Below are 16908 nucleotides of genomic sequence, written 5' to 3'. Positions count from 1 at the left end.
CAGATTTAAAAAACCTCAACAGTGAAAAAGTTCCTTCCCTCCGAACAGAAAGTCACAGGCACAGAAATGGCAACAACCACATGGAGACAATGGGGGGGACATCCTTCTAACCACAGGGCTCTGTGCTAAGAGGTTGCCACCGATGGTGGGCTCCCACGCCGCGGCCGCCGGCTGCTCCCGCGTGCAGCTCTGCCCTTGGCTCGCTCTTTGGAATGGTTACAGATGAACAGTGCCACATGCCCTTGCTAACCAGACCCGCCCCCCAACCCCCCAACCAGGACACGGACAAACAAGGCCTCTGCTAAGGCTAAAAAAAGGACAAGACTTTGGAGTCTTGAGTTCAGCATGTTTAAGAAACGAGAGTCTGGTGAGCGCACAGCACAGTCCCTGTGCGAGGCTTGCTATTCCAGCTTGGCCTTCTTCTTATCGCTGCCGTTCTCCTCTGCTGGTGCTGCCGGTGCTGCCACATCCTCCAGTTTCCTCTTCCCACTGTCAGCAGGTGGGTGTGTATTGCGGGGTTTAAAACTGATAATGATGCAGGTCATGTTATCGCAGCCAGTGCCGTCCCCTGAGGTGTCTGGAGCCAAACACTGATCCAGCAGCTGAGAAAGGATGGGACAGGTTAGCAGACAGCAGAGACACAGCACTTCGAATATTCTGACACATTGGGCCCCCTCTGATAGCAGTGCAGGTAGGGGCTGCCAGCCCAGAATATCACGGGCTGGGCTCAGAAGGTGTTCACAGCCAGACAAGGGACAGAACCAGCCCTCGGCACCCCTGGCTCCCTGAAAGTGGACAGAAACTCCTTTGGCTTGACAGAAACTCAGGAGTCAAAGGCATTAATCAAGGTGCCAAAGGAAGTGGCCCCTAATTCAGACACAACTCTGCTCCTGTAACAGCCGGCACTGCGACCTACGTCTGCCAGATCCCTTAAGCTCTGAACAAGGCCTGATGGAGCTGGGGTGCAGAATCACTGTGTGCTGACAGGAGGGTGGGGAGACTGATGGGGTGAGCTTTGGACCTTACCTCTTCTACAATGGAGGAGAGCGGCCTCAGGACTCCGTTCTCATCCTTTTGGGTGATCTTGGACTGGATGAAATCCACCACTTCCTGGCTGCTCATCACGTTCCTGCAGAATGGGAAGGTCAGAAGGGTTATTAGCTAAGGGAGCGGTCGTACCACACTGCCCCAAGAGAGATCAGGGCAGTGATGGCCAAAGAGGAACAACTGCTCCCTCGCTACCTACCAGATTCCATCACAGGCAATGACCATGAAGTCATGGTCATCATTTATTGTCAGCACTTTGATGTCAGGCAAGGCAGAGATCATCTGTTCCTCTGGAGGCAGATTCTTGTTCCGCTTGTAGAAGTGATCACCTGTAGGGGAGAGGAGGATCAATTTATGCAGCTGCTGGGTACTGGCAACCCTGCCTACCCCTGAGCAATGAGGAACACTACCCAGCCCTAAACTCATGGCTAGATAGGACAGTACAATGCTCGACCTGACAGCCCACATTGCACTGCTGGGTTTGGATCTTCTCAACCCTCAGTAAGCTAAAGCTCACTTGAGAAAAATCAATCCTCAGCTCTGACTAAGGGGCTTATCTGGCATTACACTGCAGGAATACACTTCTAAAGCAAGCACAGAACACTAGGCGATAGTTTCCTTAGATAAACCGACCCCTAGATTTCACCCTATGTGTGTTTTCATCTCTTTACCCCTGGGTGATCATTTCTGTGGTTTGGGTCTTTCCACACAAGAACTCTTCACTTCAACCCTTACCTGCTGACATTTCTCTCCCTTCTCTGTGCATTTCCTAGTATATTGTCAGTGTCACTGCCTACCCTTCCCCTAATGCCTCCAAGCTTCTCATCTGCTCAGACTGTTGGGCTGCTACCAGACATGCCAGATCTCCTCAGTTATTAATGACTCCCACATTACTTGTAAGAGACCAAAGGATGAGAGGAAACAGCAGTCAGGTGCTGCCTGAAGTGCTGCACAAGGGGAATGGAGCTCGTACAATTAAAAGAGAAGTCTGGCTCAAGAACAAATGGGCTCAGACTGGTAGGAAGTTAGGTCTGTAGTAAGCAACACACCAAGATACTTCAACAGCATCCTAACAAGCAACAGAAAAGAGAAAATCTTTCCTATTGGAAAGTCAAGTTGGTGTTTTTTTTGAGATAGTTTATTATGCAGGGTGGTTTCCTGACAGCCCAGCTGCAGGCACAAAAGCCCTGAAGGCCTCACACACTGCATCCTGTGCCACAGCCTGGCAGGGCTGGGCATACTCTCCACTGACATCTGCCAGTTTCATGGCTGTTTTCTCTAATTAGGCTGAAATCTCACCAGATGAAATACCAAACAGATTCTAAACATCATCAAATTGAAAACTGTTCCTTAAACTTAGTGGCTTGCAAGTGCTGGAAGCACGGATGTGCTGAGGCCAGGCACACTCCTGTCCACCCCCAGTTCTGCTCACCAATTGCCCTGGAGAGGTTGAGGCCACCATTCACTCTCCCATCCATGGTGACCTTGCCGCCGGCATTCTTTATCCTGGCCAGTTCTACCTCATCCTCTGGCTTGTGGTCATACGACATGTCGACAGCTTTGCCACCTTCTGACACCACGCAGCGAGAGTCTCCAGCATTAGCCACAATCAGCTGCTTGCCTCGGATGAGGGCCACGACAGCAGTCGTCCCACTGTCAGAGCCAGGCTGCAAGAAAAACATTTTTGCTCAGGCTTCTTCCTATTGCTCTAGATCAGATGATAAGCAGCACTAACCACCACGGGCTCAGCTCTGCCCCAAACTCATCTCGACCCTTCTTCCCATAAGCACACAGAACAATGGAGAAAATGAAAGAATGAAAAATGGCAGTAGTGTGTTCACTCAGAGGCACAATCAAACCACCCCTCCACTGCAGCCTCTCAACTGCCTGTGATTTTCCAGTGTTCAACACATCCTGCTGTGCCCTCAACTCCAATGCAGCAGTTCCAGCTCCCGCCCAACTCAAGCAGGAGACTCGCAGCAAGCCAGAATACCTCCCCAAAGAGAGAAAAGTTGGCACCTTGGAAGCTGTAACTCCCTTTCCTTGAGATCCTGGGTCCCTGGCCATCTGCCATGGGCTGAGGAGCCACAGCCTCGGCCTGGCCAAGGGCAATGCTCTGCCCAGGAGCAGCTGTCCTGCTACTGTCACACGTGCCCCTCCCATGCCAGCTCCCACAGCATTTCTAAGCACAGCAAACCCTGCAGTGAAGTCTCAACCTGGTGCCCAGATATATGCTCTACCCCTCCATCTTTTGCCTTGAGTCAGGCTGTCAGTAGCTGTGTTCAGCCTCGGGGAAACAGAAGGAATATTCTTAGCTGAATGGAAAGCCCCTTGCTGAGCCTCATCCCCTCCCCCCACCCCTTGCCACGTGCCCTTGGCTCCACACTATGCTGCAGAACACAGGAACAAGGTGTGCACCTCCTCTTTCCCCTCCATGCCTGGTAACAACATTTCCTCCTCTTCATCCTCATCCTCCTCTGCTTCTTCAGTGTCATCTTCATCATCTTCATTCTCTGCCTCTTCGCTACTGTAACCATCCTCATCTTCACTGCATTCCTACAAGAAACAAGAGATACCACCAGGAGTCACGCAGGACACCCTCAGTGCCCTCCCCAGACAGCTGGTCTCTCCACCCCAGGGACAGAGGATCACTTTGCCCCAGAAGAGTGAAATGACCTGGTCGGCGTTCCCCAAACCTGATGTCTACGAACAGAGCAGCTAGTTTCAACTACCACAGTGAATGGAGGGATGGTGCATGCAGCAAGACCGATGAGTATCCACTATGGCTGCTGTGCAGGTGAGGGTATGGTGCCCTCAGAATTATCTACACAATCCCCAATGAGATGGCCTCGTAGTATCAGCCTGAAAAACCTACTCCTAGGGCACACCTAGGATGAGCCTCGTCGCTCAAGTACCACAGCAAGCAATGCATTCTGCCCAGCCAGAAGGCCACTCTGTCCCAGTGCTGTTTCCTACCTCACTGTCTTCCTCCTCTTCCTCAACCTCATCTGACTCATCCTCACTGTCCTCAAAAAATTTGGATTTGGTTGTGCGCTGGGGCTTTCCCGTGGAGGAGCAGGAGGGCCCGGCCTCCCCAGTAGAAGAGGTGACGGCCTCGTCACCTTTGCCTAGTTCAGGCTTCTGCAGAGCAGGGCTGTTGCCTCCAGTGCTGGCTTTGTCTGAGGTGGAGGAAATACCCGTGATTTCTTCATCTGGCTTCCCATTCTTCCTCTCCTTGTGGTCGATAAGGTCCCCTGGCTCAGCCTCTCCGTTCATATTTGACTCCCCATCATGCTGCTTGCCTGTCCCCTCCGCAGCATTCTCCCCAGCCAGAGCTAAGGACTTGTGTTTGAGGTTCTTGGTGCAGTTTTGTCCGTAACGTGTGAGAAGTTCCTCAATGGTCATTGTGGCTTCTTCGTGCAGAAGAGCAGCTTCCTCATTATCCACTAGAAACGGAAAGGGGGAGGGGGTGAGGACAAAGAGGGTCAAAAAGCAGGACACATCACCATAGCAGCAGCTGTGCAACACACTGTGCTCAGCAGCGAGGTGCCGCGACTGGAGGTTGCTATTTGCAGACGTGTTTCAGCAATGCTCAGCATGCTTGCTGCTCACCAGCAGGCACAGACGAATGCAGCCAGGCCTGCACCGTCCCACTGCTTCCAGGCACTGCTGATGAACAATATGCAGATGGCAGGGGAAGGGCTCCTGCCCACGGCTCAGGCAAGCAGTCTGCAAGTTATCGCGGCGCCTCAGGCTGCTGATGCTATCTGGCTGGCTTGTAGGCAGCACAGAAGTGTTTAAATTACATGTAAAGGTTGGGGGGTAAAGAGCCTCGTATTACACCAGAGTGAGCTCAAATGAAGCTGTGGGGGAAAGCAGACAGACCGCTTTCATGTGCAGATTTGCTCATTAACACTGCGACGACTGGGAACAAGTTTTTGTCACAGCAGTTGCTCCACAGGGCTTATGCACAGAGATCCCAAGCATTTGGGATCTAGACGTTTAAAATCAGATCATAAAGTAGCTTTAGGTATGAAGGACGCTAGAAAATAGGATGGCTTTTCCTAAACTGGGAGCCCAGGACCAGAAACTCCACTGGTATCAGATAACCTTCATCATTTCCCTGCTGACAACCCCTTGGTTATCCTTCTCTTTGCTACTTAAAGTCAAAATGAAAAGAAAGCCATATCCCAAATGCTTCAGAAAAACACAGGATAAAAAAGAAAAAAACCAAACCCAATAACAACAGAACCCTTTGTTGGCTGGAGAACGAGGGCTAACAAACTCAGCAGTGACAGATCAACACACTGTTCAGGGTGTCAGCATCCCTTTACATCTGCTTGAAGGCTAGACACAAGCTGTTCAGCCAAGAGCAGCGCAGGATTCTACCCTAGGATTCATCTTCTAAGCTGGCTTCATGATCTGGCAACTACTTGCTCACAGAAAAGCACACTCACTTCTTGGCAAGAAAGAATTGCTGAAAAGAGACAAGAATCTCATTCAGTCCTGCCTACAGGTTGTCTGACAGCGGCCTGGCAGAGATAAGCACCACACATTTCACTTTTACAGCTTAGCCCACTTCCCAGCTCAATGATTTCTGCCACATCCTAGAAGTCTGCACATGGAGGATATCCTATGGAAAACTGCTACAGGTTGGTTTGCTGTCCAGAGGATTAAGCTACCAGATGAATCAGCATTCTCATTCTCCTAGAATCAGCTCAAAGCAACGGAGAGAGGTGGCAGCTTCACCTGAAACTGAACTGGGTGATTTGGACAAGCAAACCTTCTGCTAATGGAGACCTGGTCCAGCTGCTTTCAGTGCCTGGCCTGGAGCTGCAGTCTTATCTTGTCAGTAGCATCTGACTTACCATCATCTTCATCAGCAACTTTCTCTTTCTCATCTTCATCATCTTGGGGTCGCCCAGCCATCTGAGAGAGCTCTTTAATCACCTCCTCAGTGGTGAGCTTGGCATCTATGGCTAAGAAAGCATCTTCCAGGGCCTAAATATGAACACAGACATAATCAGGACACACAGTTTCATCATCCCTATAGGATACCTGCTGTGATCAAACCTCTTCCAGAACACACCACACAGAAGTGGAGACTGAACTGCTCAAGGCAGGCAGTATCTCTGGGTCCATCTGGTCCAAACCAGATCCCAGTACCAACCCTGGGCATACCCAGTGCCAGATCAGCACCACCAGAGAGAATTACAATAGAGAAAGGTGGGGCAGACAGATCCTGGAAGGAGGGGGCACTGCGTAAGCCCTAGGTAACAAACAAGGGCTTTCTGCTGCACTGGTATTCAAGCCTGTTCCAGGGCAGTGCTTCACTCATACCTTTTGCAATTTGCCTTCCTTATAGGCCTTCTGATCCTTGATGATCTCGGGAAGATACTTGGCACAGTACAGGGCAACTTCTTCTCCTGAAAGACAGCAGAAACCACTTAAAGATGCTGGTCCTCCCAGAAGCACAACGTACGCTTAAGCAACCAAATTCCCAAGGCAGATCTTGGGGTGCAATCAGAACCAACCCAGACGTGGAGAAAGAAATCACACAGAGCAGACTGCTGTGCTTCTCAGGTATGCTTCGATTTGCTGACCACCCCTGGGGAACCTCAATAAGTTCTCACCTCTCAGAGCTGGGCAACACTGGAAGCTGCCAGGAAGGGAACATGGGCCTATTCTGACCATTGTTCCACGTGGACCCATGCTATGCAGAGGGAAGTTGTGCAGAGGGAACATAGTGAGAAGTAAAAAGGGGGTGAGATTGGAAGAAAAAAGAAACAGCAGACAAGGGACTTTTTGAATGTGCTTGCTGAAAAGGGATTAAGTGGCCATTGACAAAGAACAGAAACCCTGCAAAACAGCTGCTGTTAAAATAGCACTGAAAAGTTCAACGCTGTGGTGCTACACAGCAAAGAGACTGAGCTCTATTCTGATCATACTCTCAAAAATGTGGTGGAAGGAAGAGGAGAGAAAATGCTGGAAGGTCACTGAAGAATAAACAATGCAAGAAATGACCCCAGTGCTTTTAATGAGAACTTGGAAGGAAAACCAAGACAACCTGACAATAACAGACCTGGCAGGGAAACAAAAGATTGGCTGGGGCTCACAGGGTCTCACATGGAAAGGACAGGCAATTAATGTCCATTAAGCTAGGCTTTTGGAAAGCAGAACTTGTGGATCCAACTCAACATCTGCTCATGAAGATTCTATGACTTTTGTTGAGAAAACTAAGCATGATTTAGTTTAGTTCAGTGGGCACGGTGGTGGTAGGTGGATGATTGGAACAGATTTCTTAGGGTCTTTTCCAACCTTAATGATTCCATGAGTCAATTTAGGGACGTGGTTTAGTGGTCACGGTGGGGATGGGCTGATGGTTGGACCTGGAGCTCTTTTCCAACCTGAACGATTCGATGATTTCATAGAATGGCCTGGGTTGAAAAGGACCTCAATGATCAAAATTTCAACCCCCCTGCAACAGGCAGGGTCCGTCACTCACCAGACCGGACCAAAGGTCTGGTGACTTTTTGTTTGGTCACTGGACCAAAGACCAGGCTGCCCAGAGCAGTTTAGGTAAGGCATAAAGCACTTTGCTTAAAAAGTTCACCTTTTGAGATGCCACACAACCAAATAGGTTAAAGAACTGGCCATGAGACAAACTGAGCAAAGAATCACACCTGGACGCGTTTACACGTGATGATGGAGGACTGTTACAGATGGTACAGCCACATTTCTATCTACGAGCCAACACAATTTCTACTGGCCATCCATGGAGACAGCAGTGAATAACGGCAGTGACGCTAGCAGCTGAACAGCCAGGCCCAAAGACAGTTGTGAGAATGCAGAGCTCGTGCTCAGAACTTGGCTGGTGCTTTGGCTTAGACCTGGACATTACACTTAGGTGTTCCCATTACACTTCTGACCAGTAAGCAGAGTGCTGCACTGTGCATCCCTCAGCAGAATGAGAAGAAAACGCAAGAAAACTGCAGGAACAGCTTGTCAAAAGCCAGAAACAGCAGCATGGGGCCACTGACATGATTGCCAGACATCAATACAGCCTCCTCCAGTTTCTCTTCCAACTCAATCTGCACGACAGCCCTGACATCTGACTTATCTACTTTCTAATCTTGTTTGGATACTCCGGTGAAGCTCCATTCCTGCCCAGCTGGAAGCAGCTGACAGATCTAATAATACCAGCGTGGACATCTGATCCTCTGCCAGATGGAGATGTTTGAACAGTGCAATCTTTGCACCAAAGCTAGGGACGAGGAATTTTCTTCAAAGTAACAGGTAGTTTGATCTGAGCAAGTCACAGCAGCTTTACTGTCACGGGCTCAAGGCTTCCATTCTGCCTCTGTAAGCAGATAAGGCATGGGCTGGTGCCCAGCCTGTAGGAAAAAGATGCTCACTTACAGTGTTTTAACCAAAAAATGCCCAGAAGAACAAGATTCATCTTTGGGGTCTTCCACCTGTGGTCGATGATTTAACAAGTCCTTCAATCCAAAAGCTGTGTGTCCCTTCAGTGCACAGGAAGCAGCCAGCAGCCCAGCACACAGACCACAGATCCAGTTGCTTGCACAGCAGTCCCAGGGAGGTCTAATGGTTTTTATAAGCTGAATCAGTACCTCAAAGCACAGTGCTGCCAACATGGCCACAGAAACTGAGCTAGGCTCAAGGAACTCAACTCTTAGATCCAGACACATGTACTTAAATACTGTCTCAGCATTTCTGGACCTGTCAACAGAAAGAAACTCATCAGATTTTTCTCATCAAAAAAGCCTTTGTGGGAGTGCAATCTAGAAGCCAGATCCTGACCAGAGCACTGAGTGGGCATTAAGTGTCACAAAAGCTGTGCCAAGGGAACTTCCCACAGTCGTGCAGAGGTGCACTCTGCATCACCCTGCTGGCTGCTGATGGCTCCTTTCAGTTCATTGGGTGTCACACTCCTGGTTTTGGTTACGTGTCAAAAATCAGCTCACTCACCACATTTCATCAACATCTCATCCTCACTAAATATCAAGCACTTTCCCTCCGAATACTGAGGCCCATGGAGGGGTGAGGGCAGCAAGAGCAAAGCAGAAGAGCCAGGTGAGAAAGCTGATGCAGAAACCTCTGTCCTGCTGGGTGCTCTTCATCACACAGGATATTGTGTGCAGTGCCTTCATCTAGAAGCATCCTCAAAAGCCTTCAGGGGTTGAACACGTGGAGAACAGAATTATTCATATATAAGCCAACGCTGTATCTAGGATCACATCTTCCACATCTGCATTATGAATCCCTCAGCACAACTCTCCAAGTCTCCATTAATCATTGTATTGCTGTCTTCTAACTGAGAAGCATCCAGCCAAGTCTCACTCAGATGAAATACGGAGCAAACCCCATTTATCCTGGCAGTCAGGTACCCAAGAGCCAACAAGAATCGTGCTGCACTGTGATTGCTCCATCTCCAGGAGCACAGGCCTGAACAGGACGTGTGAAGACAGGAGCAGGCAGTGGCCTCAAGGCAGGAACATGGAAGCCCAGGCAAGGCAAAGGCCTCTGGAGATCAAGGTTCCCAGATGAAATCATTGTCAGCACACGGACGTGCACAAACCCATCCCCTCTCGCCTTTGTAAGACTGAGAGTAGATCTGACTGTAAGATCCCATCTTTATTTACACACATTCAATTTGAATTTGTGATAAAGAAAGCTCAGAATCAAGTCACAAATCAGCTGGCTGCCAACGAGCACCATGGAACCCCTGGGGAGCAGCGGGCCTGGTGCTGATGGCTTGGTGGCTGGACTCGGTGTCTTAGAGGTCCTTTCCAACGCTGGTGATCCTACGACTGCTGGCATCCCAAAAAGAGGAGCTGCATGAAATCATTCATTGGGAAAACATAAACTGTGAAGTAAAATGGAAAGCTACATATGAGAAAACATCGTGAGGAACGCAGTAATAAAACTTCTCCCATGTGACGCTGGGAGATTAATAGAGACTTAAGGCTTAACTAGCTTAAAGCTACCAGGAATCTGAGTGAGGTATAAAAGAAAAGCTAAATTAATTCTTTCCACTGGCAGCTGATAAATGTTGGAGAGATTATTGCCTTAAAAACTCCTTTAAATGAAATGAACCTGAGGAATTGTTTTGAAGTGAAGAAGTAATGCATCAGTGAAATCATACAAAAGTAGAAGTGGACAAACGTTGGTCTTCCAAGTCAGGTTCGGTTTCTGTGTCTGTTCTGATAAGATTTGCCAAGGAAAAGCTGGAGAAATCCAACCCCAGAAATGTAAAATGCAAAGTAAAAGTCTGTGCCAGTGCTTTGCCATCCCAACTGATGGCTTTCCCCAGTGTCTCTCACAATTTTTTCTATTGCATTAAAAAAAGTAAAACAAAAAATTCCACAAACAGAAGAAACAGAAACACGCATTGCTTCCTATCCTACACAGATGTGAACTTCATAAGAAGTCCTTTCGACAACCAACACATGAAATAAATGCTAACAAGATCACGTTGATCTCAAAGAAAAACACACTGGCTCGATGTCGTTTGTTCCTAACCAGTTTTTGCCAACTGTTACTTTATCTTCTTGTTAGATGCTTACAAATGGTTTCTGAATTTATGTAAGAAAAACCATTAAGCTTTATAGTTGCTAAGTCCTCAACTTCTTTGCCCTTCTCTGCCTTTCAGAACCAATCCATCACTCAGGTGCTCTCAAAGATAATCTTGGGGACACGAGCAGGTGCCCTACCCACTTCTCTGCATGCTCTGGAATCCAGTTCAAGAGGAAAAGAGTTTCAAAACATTCATTCTAAACACTTCAGACTGATACCATCTCTTCTGATCCCATCTCAGAATTGGGGGTAACTGACTGATGTATCAGTTACTGACTGGGACCAACCTTTGTAAGAAGAACTGCCACTACAGGTAAGCCTTAAACTCTTATTTACAAACTGTCACATTTAGATGACTTGATTCTAAAGGCAGTCATGCATGAAAGTGAGATGCCACACAGGGAGCAGGCAGCCTCCTCCTCCATTTGCTCCACTATCAAAGACATGAAAGGCCCATATATGATACAAAAAACATCCATCAAAGAGCTTCAGAACACAGAGGAAACTGGGTTTGCAGAAGTATGGACCAGCACATCTGGTACCTGAGCCCTGCAAATACATGACATTGGCAGATGAAATTCCTCACTGACAGACATTAAGAACAATTGGTGGATAGATCCTCCTGGGAACTGTGCTAAGGCAGGCAGAGAACACAGAGGTGACTGGGGAAAGCCAAGATGGTTTCAATAAGGGCAAACAGTCCCTGAGAAATGTTGTTGCCTTCTATAGCAGGGTTACAGCATCAGAAGATAAGGGAAGAGCAACTGATGTTATCTACCTGGACTTACCCAAAGTGCACAGCAGGCTGAGAGAGCTGGGGTTGCTCAGCCTGCAGAAGAGAAGGCTCTGGGGAGCCCTTTGTGCCTTGCTGTACCCAAAGGCCAAGAGGAAAGCTAGGGAAGGATTCTTTGTCAGGAATATAGCGACAGAACAAGGGGTAAAAGCTTTAAACTCAAAGAGGAGAGATTTAGATTAGATATTAGGAAGAAATTCTTCACTACGAAGGTGATGAGGGGTGGTACAGGGTGCCCAAAGAAGCTGTGGGTGCTCCATCTCTGCAGTGCCCAAAGCCAGGCTGGATGGGCAGCCTGGGCTGCTGGGATGTGTCCCAGCTCATGGCAGAGGTTGCAGTGAGGTGATCTTCACTGTCCCTTCCAAATCAAAGCACTCTGTGAACTACATATACACACTGCATGGACACAAAGCCACCTATTATCACTCAAGACAGATTTGGTAGGAAAGGAGCTGAGATCAAAGCAGACACCACTTATGTCACAATAAATTGATGGTACATCTGTATCTTCAAAGCTGTAGGCAATGCTTATCTGGCCACCTGAAAGCACGCTGCAGAGCTAGAATCCAAAACCAACAATCATAATCAGAGCTGTGGAACAATACAGTGCCTGGAATGTGTGGTTATGCCCAACACAAGCAGCGGAACGACTGCTGTGGCCCAGGCATTTCATCACCTGGGCTAAAAACGACTGGAATAATTCATGGTGGACTTTTAGCATAAGCCTGTTAGCACCCAAGTGACAGTTCAGGAGCAAGAGGGACCTGGACTAACAGCCAGACTGGATGCAGCCACACTATTCTAAGTCAGGTTCATAGCATCAGTGGGTCCACAATGCAACAGTGGGCTTTAAGGGCCAGAAAATGGGGGCTACTTTTTAATTTAACAGCACGGATTTAGGACTCTTCCTACTAAAAGAAAGAACAGAGTCCAAAATTAAGACAGTGGAAATTGATAATGGTGATTATTTACCAATTTCTTGCAACTGAAGTGTACAATATGGCAGTGAAATTATTGGGTAGCAGAGCTAGATCAAATTACTTGTTCAAACACAAAAAAATATTTACTTATATACAACACATCCTATGCAAATAACCACCAAACATATAAAGCTGCAACCTCTGCGATTATCCTAACACCCCACAAGAAAATAAACAGGCATTCTTAAATGAGATTCAGAAGACGGAACGTAAATCTCCTCGCAGTTTTGTGTCAACCCATGACCTTCCTTCTAGAAACCCCAAGAGACTCTCAGAGCCTTAGTCAATCTACGTAACAAAGTGCTTTCCAAGAAGGAGCAGGATTTGTAAAGCTAGGCAGACACTGGCTCCAGCTGCCACGCCAGAAGCCACTTTTACCAAGCAGCCACAGCAAAGAACTCCGGGGGGAGCAGGGGTGCAGTTACCTCCGTGTCCATCATAGACTGAGAACATGGCTGTTTCACTGTCCAGCTCTGGTATGCAGTTGTGTGCATCCTGAAAGAGAGAGCAGAAGGCTGGGATGAGAGGCATTGCAAAAAGCACTGTATGAAAAGGAGCAGAGGCCGTGAGCGCTGACACAAGCAGTCTCAAAGCTGGAGGAAGAGCAAGAACATATTCCCAAGAGTTTACCTGGTGAGAACTCATCTCAGAGAAGGAACATGGATCTTCAACACTGTGGTATCTCTGTGCTAGAGCAGCTCAGCCTCTTTACAATTAAATCATGCTATATTGTTTTAATTCCTCAATATGGCTCTAGATATTGCCACGCTCAAGTCTGAATCAATTCCTTCTTTTTGAGGTACCTAGAAGGGCTGTGTTACTGTAGTTGCCCTCTTCCCCTGCTCTAGCTAAACAAGATCTGTGCAAAGTGAAAAGCTACTCTGATACATGGGTGAACACAGAGGGTTACATATGGAACCTCCCAAGCTTGTGCCTTCCACACAACCACAGGCTTTGCCTTAGCTTGTCCTGTGAACACAACCACAGATGACAGCAGCTGTCTATCCCAGCAGACCAAGGAAAGGCAGCCTTGCTACACATAGCATTACTGCACCCACCGAGAACAAAGAGCTGGGCTGGAAAAGCTCCTCTTGGCACAGAGGCTCCTTCCTGCTTCCATCACACGGGACGCTCCCGACAGCAAAGCAAGGAGCCAGGCATCTGCCAAGCATCTTTACAGCAGCAAAGCAAAGGAGATGCAACTAGCAGTGCCCAAACCAAAGTACAGAACCAGGTACCACTTCCCAAGATAAGACAGATCCCTGCTCTGCCAGCTGCCCAGAAACCCTGGCACACTCCACAAACAGGAGGGAAAGTTTGTCCCAGGGGCTTTGGGGTACGAGTGTCAGAATCCTACCAGCCTGTACATGCTCCCAGACTACAAAGACAACCAACACTCGAGGTGAATACGCAGAGAAGCCTCTACCTCCACATGGTCACAGGAGCAGCAGACCTGGAAGAAGACACCGCCCAGACCTTACACCAGTGTGACCTCTTTCACCCTGTGAGCAAAACCAAACTTCTGCTAGCAAACACGCATGGGGCTGTTGAAACAATGTGATCTCACCTCCTTGCTGTGGTTGAAGCTCTTAATCTTGAATCTCACTGTGCTACAGATGCCCCAAAAGAAAAGCACTTGTTCCAAGTCAGCTGGCTTCAGGTTTGGTTGCATTCACACTGCCAGCCATCCCCAAACAGTTCTAGACCTACACTCAGCCACGCTGGATTGCTGCACAGCTGAGGAGCTCTCCTGCTCTTATCCTCACTTCTCATAGCATTTACAGAAGCCTGAGAGATAACAAAACCACACTAAACTAACTGGGATAAGTCCCTGGTGACTAAGCAGCAGCTTAATTAGAGCAAGAAACGCAAATGGGAGGAAACCCAACGCTGGCAGCAAAATGATCTTCTACTCCATTTGTACGACTGCAACACGTCCTGATCCCAAACCAGGGCAGCGCTGTCGAGGAAGCAGACAAACAGGTAAAGGACCTCATGCTCCACAATGAGCAATGGAGCTCACAAAGCCCTGCTGCCAGCAATCCCTCCCCTATCAGCCTTCAGCCCAAAACATTTCCTCATGTATAAAACTGCCTCCTTGGAGTAAAAATGGATTCTTACAGTATGTATCTTTAGAACTCCTTATACCTGTCTCACTTGGAGGCTCCTAAAACGTGACCCACAGGCAACGGACAGAACTTTAGCAGGATCTGTTACCAACCAAAAATGCCCATATCCTTCTACCACTTCCATACATGCTGCTAACCAACAAAACCCATACCTAAAAACTTTAGTATTAACCAAAGGAATACACTTTTGCTCCGAGCTTTTCCCAAGCTTAATGGAAAAGTGGGAGTACACTTAAATGTGAAAAAAGGGGGTAAAAACCCACCCCCAAAAAACCCCACCAAACACACAGGAGAAACCTGCAGCAGGTTCAATTTGTAACACAGCACTCCCACCATCTCATTCCTTGTGATAATGCAGCTGAACCACGTCCACACCAATGCCCTCAGCACCGCTTTTCTCAGTGGGGAGATATGCCAAAGATGTTGGTTAGGGCAAAAAACACAGCTGCAAGCTCTGGCCCTCATCCAATTTCCAGAAAGGTCAACAGCAGTGAGAACAGGCTTCAAAATAGCAAAATTGAGCCAGCTTCCCACCTGTGGGAGGACTACGGTAACCCACCAGCAGTGCTACAAGCTCTCTGCTCCCCCCCACCCGAGCCCACATCCTTAAGATGTTTCCAGCCTCTGTGCACCAGAACACTGCCTACATTCAGCCTTTTGCCACAAGCTGATGGCTGCATGTCACCCCAGTGCTCCAGCTGTGTCTCTGTCTCCACATATAAAGGCCAACACAATGGAGACGCCACTGCTCACAGCCAACTGAGCACAAAAACACCAAGTTCACCTTAGGAGCACGGGCACCAATTCTCCTTTCTTCCTCTTCTACTCTAGAAACCATACCCTGCACCTTCATAAAGCTCTGGTACACGCAGAAAGAAGGAAAAACTCAGTCACAGCTTTGTCACCAGTGAAACCACTAAAGCACTTCAGAAGTGATGAAGCATCCCATTGTGGAATCGTACTGGCAGAACCCAAATACTGTGAATAGGCCATCCAGACCAAGCCAGAGGGCTGCAAACAAGAAGGTGCTTTTCCACATTCAGAGGAGATGCACCCTTAAGGCTGCAGGGCCCAGTGTTGCTCCTTCCTGAGCTCCCCTTGTTTACTAGCTACCTATAAGAGAAAATTAACCACTACATGAATGCTATTCATAGACTCACAGAATAGCTTGGGTTGGAAGGGGCCTCAAACACCACCTAGCTCTAACCTGCTCCTGCAGGCTGGGCTGCCAGCCACTCCATCAGGGCTGCTGGTGGCCCTGAGCACCTCCAGAAACGGGGCACCCTCAGCTCTCGGGCAGCACCGCCATCGCTGCCCTCTGAGGGAAAATTTTCCACCACACCTCACGCAAATCTCTATCAGTTTAAAACCCTTCCCCCTTGCCTTATCGCTTTACACCTGCGTGAGCAGTCGCTATCCGTCCTCATCCCCAGGTTCCCATCAGGCGGAGTTCTCCCAGCACGGCGCAGGGCCGGGGGTGGCACAGGGGGGAGGGAGAGAAGGGAGGGCAGGGAGGGAAAGGAGGAGCAGCCCTCGTTCCCGCCAGGCCCAGACCCTCGGCCAGGCCCCGCTCACCTCCATGGAGACGCGCCAGCCCTGCATAGCGCTGAAACCGAAGTGCAGCGGGCGCGGCCCGAGCCCGGCCCCATCCCCGGAGCTCTTCACCGTGTTGGGCTGCGAGAGGTACGCGCCCATGGCGGAGGCCGCCGCGATGCCAGCCCTCGGCGCGGCGGCCGTGCGCGGAGGGGAGGTGACGGCGAACGCTGAGGCGGCCGAAGCGGAACGGGCGGCACCTGAAGAGCGCGGACGGCCCGGAGCGGGCGGCGAGGCGGCGAGGGCGGCGGAACCACCCACCAACGAGCTGCCGAGCGGAAGTAGCGCGGCCGGAAGCGCGGGCTAGAGAGTCGCCACGGGGGTGGGGGGAGGGGGCGCTCAACCCGCTCGGCCAAGAAGAGGGGACCGGAAGTGCGAACCATAGAGACGGGCGGCTCCTAGAGCGGCACGGCTAGGTAAGCGCTCCGCTCGGCTGCCTCAGCCCTCCCGGAGGTCGCCCAGCGTTTGGCAGTAGCTATCAGGAGCAGCCCTGGGGCTGCCCCCCGTAACGCTGTTCGGCTGCAGCAGCCCCTCTGAGGCGGTGCCTCATTTGTACGCGCGCGGGGAAGGAAGAACTAGGAACTCAGAACCGATGGCACTGTAGTGTTTACGGGGAGCGCCTGGGCTTGGTGCAGGGGGCGAAGCATCACATGGAGCGCCTGAAACCTACTCGAGAACACTCTCCGAAGAAAAACAAACCAATACAACGCAATACGCCCTCAGCATGGGGCTACTATCCGCCCTATATACCGCGGGCCCCCGCCGCCGA

At 49.5% G+C, this 16908-nt stretch overlaps 1 protein-coding gene across 1 annotated transcript; it reads right to left on the bottom strand.

Annotated features, from left to right (window-relative positions):
* Nucleotides 1–401: 401 nt before the first annotated feature.
* Nucleotides 402–16241, bottom strand: PPM1G (protein phosphatase, Mg2+/Mn2+ dependent 1G; the record flags this gene model as incomplete). Its single annotated transcript, XM_079550735.1, has 10 exons — nt 402–602; nt 1027–1129; nt 1247–1376; nt 2480–2714; nt 3466–3603; nt 4024–4493; nt 5916–6048; nt 6388–6473; nt 12843–12912; nt 16122–16241. 10 exons carry the CDS (start codon nt 16239–16241, stop codon nt 402–404), a joined length of 1686 nt encoding a protein of 561 aa, XP_079406861.1.
* Between the last annotated feature and the right edge of the window lie 667 nt (nt 16242–16908).

Source organism: Tetrao urogallus, assembly GCF_951394365.1.
Source record: "Tetrao urogallus genome assembly, chromosome: 2".
In the NCBI taxonomy this organism is placed as follows: domain Eukaryota; kingdom Metazoa; phylum Chordata; class Aves; order Galliformes; family Phasianidae; genus Tetrao; species Tetrao urogallus.
This window is presented reverse-complemented; position numbering and strand designations above follow the sequence as displayed.